Source organism: Sprattus sprattus (genome assembly GCF_963457725.1).
Source record: "Sprattus sprattus genome assembly, chromosome: 7".
NCBI lineage: Eukaryota > Metazoa > Chordata > Actinopteri > Clupeiformes > Clupeidae > Sprattus > Sprattus sprattus.
The window spans coordinates 6,111,979-6,118,721 of NC_137926.1; the positions used below are offsets into that span (position 1 = coordinate 6,111,979).

At 41.1% G+C, this 6,743-nt stretch overlaps 1 protein-coding gene across 1 annotated transcript; it reads left to right on the forward strand.

The window, feature by feature from the left end:
- The first annotated feature begins 30 nt into the window (after positions 1 to 30).
- Positions 31 to 3,992, forward strand: rpl35 (ribosomal protein L35). Its single transcript, XM_080842125.1, has 4 exons — positions 31 to 71; positions 994 to 1,130; positions 2,282 to 2,363; positions 3,799 to 3,992. The coding sequence occupies exons 1-4, from the start codon at positions 69 to 71 to the stop codon at positions 3,946 to 3,948; spliced, it is 372 nt and encodes a 123-aa protein (XP_080698251.1). The 5' UTR covers positions 31 to 68; the 3' UTR covers positions 3,949 to 3,992.
- Positions 3,993 to 6,743: the final 2,751 nt, after the last annotated feature.

The following is a 6,743-nucleotide window of genomic DNA, read 5'->3' on the forward strand; positions in this document are numbered from 1 at the left end:
GTCCGTAACCCGGTAGATATTTCACCTGACCCTTACAACTTCCTTTCCTGCAGCAGCCATCGGAGAAAATGGTGAGGATTTTTCCAAACACACGAATCCGAAGTAATCTTTAATGTTAAGGGCTGTGTAATCATCACAAGTTCAAAAAATACAATACTTTGCTTTCACCGCACCTTCGTCCTTCAGATATTTTATAATTTTTCGCCATGGATCTATTCTTATGTTTAAGTGGAAATTTGTGTTGCTACCCCTTTCTAAGCATTGGTGCTCATAGCAGCCTGCGTGTGGCCTACTCTTTCAACTCGGATATTCGTGGGCATACATTTAAAAAGACTGAATGATTGCTTTAATGACGGGTTAATAACGTTCTGGTTGGATATACACCAAACGTATGTTATGCATTCAACTAGATAGGTGTATTGCTAGAATCCCTGAGTGAAGGCAAGGACCGCGTAGCCGAATCCAAACATTTGCAGCTACTTGCTAAGCTTACTCGGTGATGGGATGTGTGCTATAGTAAAATTACATCCTATAATACCAGTTAAATAGCGTATTGGTCGAGCGTAGGTACATTATTTCCTACACATGTATGTCACGTGTGCTAAGTGTTTGTCTTGAACATTCTGTAACATTAGACATATCTTGATTGAGCTGTATGCTCCATGTTTTTGGCAGGCCCGAAACATGCCAATAGTTAATTTCAAAGTGTAATGCTCCTTAATCAACGGTAAATGTAATCTGGACATGTGATCCATTGGACAACTTTGACATGAAAACAGTGTCTGTAATTATCTCCCAGTAGAAGGCAAAGGAACATAAAGATTTTTGTAATGCATCTCGTGTTTCCTACCGTCTGTGACTGCTGTAATTTCCTGGGGTTGGTGTGGTATTTTAGTGTTGTGGAGGTGTACATTTTTGCATTGTTAAATAAAGAGCTGTTGATGCGTGTAAACTATATGTACATGTTTTTTGACATAACTTTATTAATTCCAGGCAAAGATCAAGGCTAGAGACTTGCGTGGCAAGAAGAAGGAAGAGCTGCTGAAGCAGTTGGATGACCTGAAGGTGGAACTTTCCCAGCTCCGTGTTGCCAAGGTGACCGGAGGAGCTGCTTCCAAGCTCTCAAAGATGTGAGTGCTATACTTTTTTACTCTTTGGTGGCATACTCAGGTGTGTGGACACATCTTTTGGTGCAGTGAGGGGTGGTTCAAAAATTTTCGAATACCTGGCCCTCGGTAAAGTGTGCAGAGCCAGATGTATCAAAATGTTGTTCATTGCTTGCCTGACTCTCATACTGTCACACAGCACACAGTTAACAATTTGGCCAAAGCCCAACACCAACAAATTTGCCTATTTGCGTTGTGATGAGGTGGAGGAATGGTCCATTGCTACTTTCTTTCTGAAATGGCATTTGCATAGTCCCTGTGCAAAAGATCTGGTAGATGGGTAACATAATGTAGGAGTATGCTCGTCCAATGTTATTATTAGATCAACGTAACTGAACTAACTCATCAGTAATGTACAAATTTGTCAGATAAGTACCACAACTGAAGACCTCTCGCATTGAACGTTATATTTCTGATGACAGTTTCACTCTGCATTGATGCTTAAATCTGTTGGTTGAGGCGTGTCAAAGTGAGATGAAGTCCTCCACGAAATTGTGAATGGAGATATGCTGCTAGCTGGATTTCCATCCAACTTCTTGATACAAAATTTGACCTTTCAAATGGGAAATAGCCAGGAAAAATGCTTCTTTCACATAGTAATGAATGTATTCACTGGAAGAGGGAGGGTTAACTCTGATTTGCATTGGGTATATTGCAGCAAAGGTTGGAGGAAATGGGTTCACTCGCATCAGTCTCTTTCATTAGGTGGTTCTGCTTAAGTTGCTGTGGCCACATGTTTAATCCCACTGCCCATCACAACTCCTTCCTTGATGGAAATGTGCACACTTACTTTTTTTAAAGCTGAATTGTCTTTAAATATGTCTTAGTTGGATAGAAACCAGCCTGTTTAACGTTTGCAGAAGCGAATATCATTCATTCTGTGACTAAGCAAGATGGGCTTAACGTCAACATTTAGTTTGCATCAGTGGTGATTTCTTCCTGTAGCAGGTGTGCCAATTAGTTTTTTTTCCTAAACATGGTGTTGCAAGCAGTATGGTATATTTGGTTTGTTCCATAACCCACTGTCTTAAGCTGTATCATGTTTCTATGTATGTTTGCCACTGCTATCAATAGTCTGCAAGGCTCCTCTAATGATGTATGTGTTGTCTTTTCAGTCGCGTTGTCCGCAAGTCCATCGCCAGAGTCTTGACAGTCATCAACCAGACCCAGAAAGAAAACTTGAGGAAATTCTACAAGGTAAGAATTGTATTTATTATGGCGGGTTTGGGTATGAGTTCTTGGGGATTCTCTATGTGAATTAAATTATATATTTTACGCATGCTAAAGAAGACTTGGGGCTTGCAAATGGGGTCAGCTTGCTTGCTGCTGGTTGATTGACATTAAGACTTTTTTTCCCAAGAGGGGAGTGCCTTACAACCTGTGCCCCATTTGTAGAGATTTTAAGTGTCCAAGCTTTTACTAAAGACAATTAACAACCAAATCGGTCCAGTATTGAGTTAGAACGCTATGACAACAGCAGAACTGCGAATACAGTATAATCCCATTCCGCAAGCACCACCATCAAGGTAAACCACTTGTGTTTGTCAGGGACAGGCCATAATGTTATAAATGTCTGGCAACATGGAAACGGATAAACCTGTTCATTTACCTCAAGAACTGTAGAAAATAAACTACAGCAACTGTAGAAACAAAGTATCAATTTCTTTACAAAATGACTGTCGAAACCATTATTTTATAGTTATTGAGGTAAACACACAGGTCTCTTTCTGTTGGGATCCTTTCCATGCTGTCAGACACTTGGTGCCGAAGTTGACCAGATGTTTGTAGTTTTGTTAGTATTTTAACACTTCCTGGTTCCAAAGAAAATACCCCTTAGAAAAAAAGGGGCTTCTACAAAATTGGCAAAAATAATGTGTGAGCGGTGAGAACCTAGTCAAACTGTGAGTTCACGCTGTCACTCCCACACTCTTTAACAGTATAAGTCTCAGTGGCAAAAACAAGCAGTTTGCTTTGAGGCAGAAGCTTGACCCCACAGGATTACATTGTATATCTGTTTATAGCATGTTAAATCAATACTATACTGATTTTGGTCATTTCTGACCCTAATTTAAAAAAACTGCACTCAAGTATGGGGATTTCTTAAGTTTCCCTATTAAATGTGGAACGTTAAAGTTGATGGTTTCATTCACAAATTCATTTTTATACTTTGTTCTTGTGTCCTGAGCTGGGGTTTGACATGCACAACTTGTCTGTCTTTCTGTTTTACATTTGATATGTTTTAATGTATGAGCTGTGATTATGCAAGACGATCACCCAGCACTGCTCCTGTTGCCCGTGGATACAGTGTGAATAATTCCTTGCTAAATAGATCCATCTGTCCTCCGGGACGGGTGGGTGGCTGACCACCGTGGAGTCAATCAAATGACACAAATCCGCGGTGGGAGCCAACAAATGCCAATGTTAATGTCAGCGGTGGGTTTAACTGTACCTGTTGGTAGCGCTCAATTTGTATCCACTAGTACCAACTGTAAGGCAGTTTCTTAACTCTTCTTAACTCTTAGAGATTTGAAGGTGCCTACTGAGAGATCAGCACAATTGGGGATTGGTGTTGGGAGCATGAAACTTTACTCTTCTGTCAAACCTGTAACTTATCTTCCATGATTTTCTATAGGGCAAGAAGTACAAGCCCCTTGACCTGCGGCCCAAGAAGACTCGTGCCATTCGCAGGCAGTTGACGAAACACGAGGAGAGCCTGATGACCAAGAAGATGCAGAGGAAGTCACGCTTGTACTCCATTCGCAAGTTTGCCGTCAAGGCCTAGGCTGTCCCCATTTTTTCCACAGAAAATAAACACCCCAAAACGTGTTTCACTTGTTTTGTGTTCCAGCTGGGATTTATTCCTCTAAAGATGCCTATACAACAGACTAAAACACAGAATGGCCCTCTGTACCGTTGTACTTTTAAATTGTTCCAAAATTAAGATTTCCAGGTTTTCCTCAACAGTTATCTGACCAACTCGTCTCTTGAGTAGAGATGGCCGGTTGTGTCCTCCAGGTGTCGGCCGTCTTTTCCCGCAAACCGCTGCTGTTTACAAGTTTCGGTTTCAACTAAGGGAGGTCATAGACCAGTTGATTTAAAGTTAACATGAAGTGGCATCAGGTGTGAAGCTGCCTATGTAGAGTAACGAGCAGTGAAACTAGACCAGTTGATTAAGGTTAACATGAAGTGGCATCAGGTGTGAAGCTGCGTATGTAGAGTAACGAGCAGTGAGACTGGACATAGTGCATGAATCCCCTCTGCGTTGTGGCATCATTTCTACAGATGAGGTGTGAAGGGCTTGTGATGAGTTTCCATTGATGCGTCGTCTGCTTTGGAGATAACAGGACGGGTAGCCTATTTTGGAGATGAGTGTGTAGAATGACATTTCTGTGACCAGATTCACATTAGATTTAGTGAAACATGGAAGTGGTCATTAAAAGGACTCGCTAAACATCTGACATGGACTGTAGGATTGTCAATAGTTTTATGCTTGGGTTTTATAAATGCTAAGGATTCCAAATTCTGGGAAAGCCTGATACATTTGATGTTGTCATCAATTCAAATGATGGATAATGTTCTCTGATCATAAAAGTTACATTAGATGTTTAAATGCTATTTTGAGTCCATACAATTATCAAAGAAAGTCATGCAAATATGCAGACAACAAAGCAATGTCTAGTCAATATTAATGTGCGGCCAAGTTAATGCTGGGAGCAAATGTGGCTCAGGTGCAAGTCATTGAATCATCATGACCTAGCAAGAGCCCTGATGTGATCCCAGAGTTGACCATCTGTGAAGAGCGATAAAGATGGCCGCTCCTCTGCAGAACCATCCAAAATGAGGAGTGGAGGGATTTGGACAGAATGGCCAAGTTTGCATAACTGGTAGGAATCCAGTGGTTGCCATTGAAGAAACCGGAATTAAGATATTTTTAGTTAAGGATATGCCATAGTTAATAATTAAATCTTTCTTCTCCCTAGATGTAATTGGTACTTTTATTTGGACTTAACTTAGCCTGACGATGTCATACTCATGATTCTAGTCAGAATATGAGTCTGATACCGAACCATTGGGCTGTGATTATGGTGCGTGTTTCAACGAACCAGGAAAGAAAATGCCTATTCGCTGAATTGGATACCTAGAACCAATCAGAGCAACGTAGTATTACCATCTGATAGATTTAACTTTTACCTGATCCCGTAGGAAGGAAGGCAAAAACATCTTTTCAATATACAAATGCCTTGATCGCGTTTCTCTGTTCCTCTTTCAAAATAAATGCGCTGTCAATATCTGTTGAGATATGCCTGCTCACGTTAATTAATTAGCATTAAGGCTACAAGCTACAGTTTGTTTCAATGGGTTTTTTGTGTACACGTTAGCAAGGACCTAAAAACAATGGTCTAGAGAGCTTTAGTTAAGAAAAACAATACTCTGCAACATTCGTGTTGCACATGCACAACTAACCGAGTCAATGTAGGCATTAAAAAGTCGTGTAGATGGCTTAATTCACATAAAATATTCCCCACTAAGCACCCGAGACGCGGCCATCTTGGTCGGAGTTCGAATCTACCGGTTAATTCAACTGAAGCGTTGGTTTCTGTCCATCAACGTATAAAGCCCGCCCAGACAATTTCATTGGTACGGTATAATCCGACCAATATACTCTCCCCCAACTAGCACAGAGCCAGACTGAATCTCCCAGACCAAAAATGTTGTGGGCGGAGTTCAGGCTGGTATCTAGGCTAGACTTAACTAGTATGTAAGCATTTTTTGGCTGAATATACTTTGATGGGTTGACCTGAGAGAGGAGTGAGGTGTGACAAGTAGTCACACTTCCTTCTCCCAGGTCAAATCAAAGCGCCTTTTCTCCAAGGTCTATTTGAAAATCAATTACATCTTGTATAGGGCTTCTCTAAATAACCAAAGACGCTTTACAGAGTAGTCCAGTCATTCAGAAAGTCATAAGCTACATCATTGGCCACAGACAAAAGTGTGGCAACCGATCATCCCCTCCAACCACCACTAACACCCCTTAAACTCAGTGCATTTAACAGACAATCCTTCAATTGGATAATCAGAATATGGCTTAGGTGAAGCACTGTGAGTGAGTGTGGAACTCAGGCTTTGTCTCCCTTGGAATGGCCACCATTGTACACGATTAAACCTGAATCCTGACTGATAAAATCAAAGACTGGGTCTCATAATATATGGTATAAAATGAAATACCATTACCATGCAACACGTTAGTAGCATTAGTGAGCAATGCAACTTTTTTTACCCCATCCACATGCAGGCATTCAATGTATCAGGTACGCATTTTTGACTGACTACATTTAAATTTCTCAGAGTGCCTGAAAAGCAAGGTGAGGTGATGGAAGCTGTCAAGTTGTTGAATTCTGAGAGGAGAAAGACTAAGTGATCTGCTCTCCGGTTTAAATCAGCTCCTGTCAACGTGGTTTGTAAGTGGATGGGGAAGCCATGGAAGGGCTGCAGGCTTTTATATGTTCTTGACAAGGTGTGGCCGTGCAGCTCTGAAGTCATTGCAGATGTTTTATGATGGAAGTCCCTCTGCCAGTC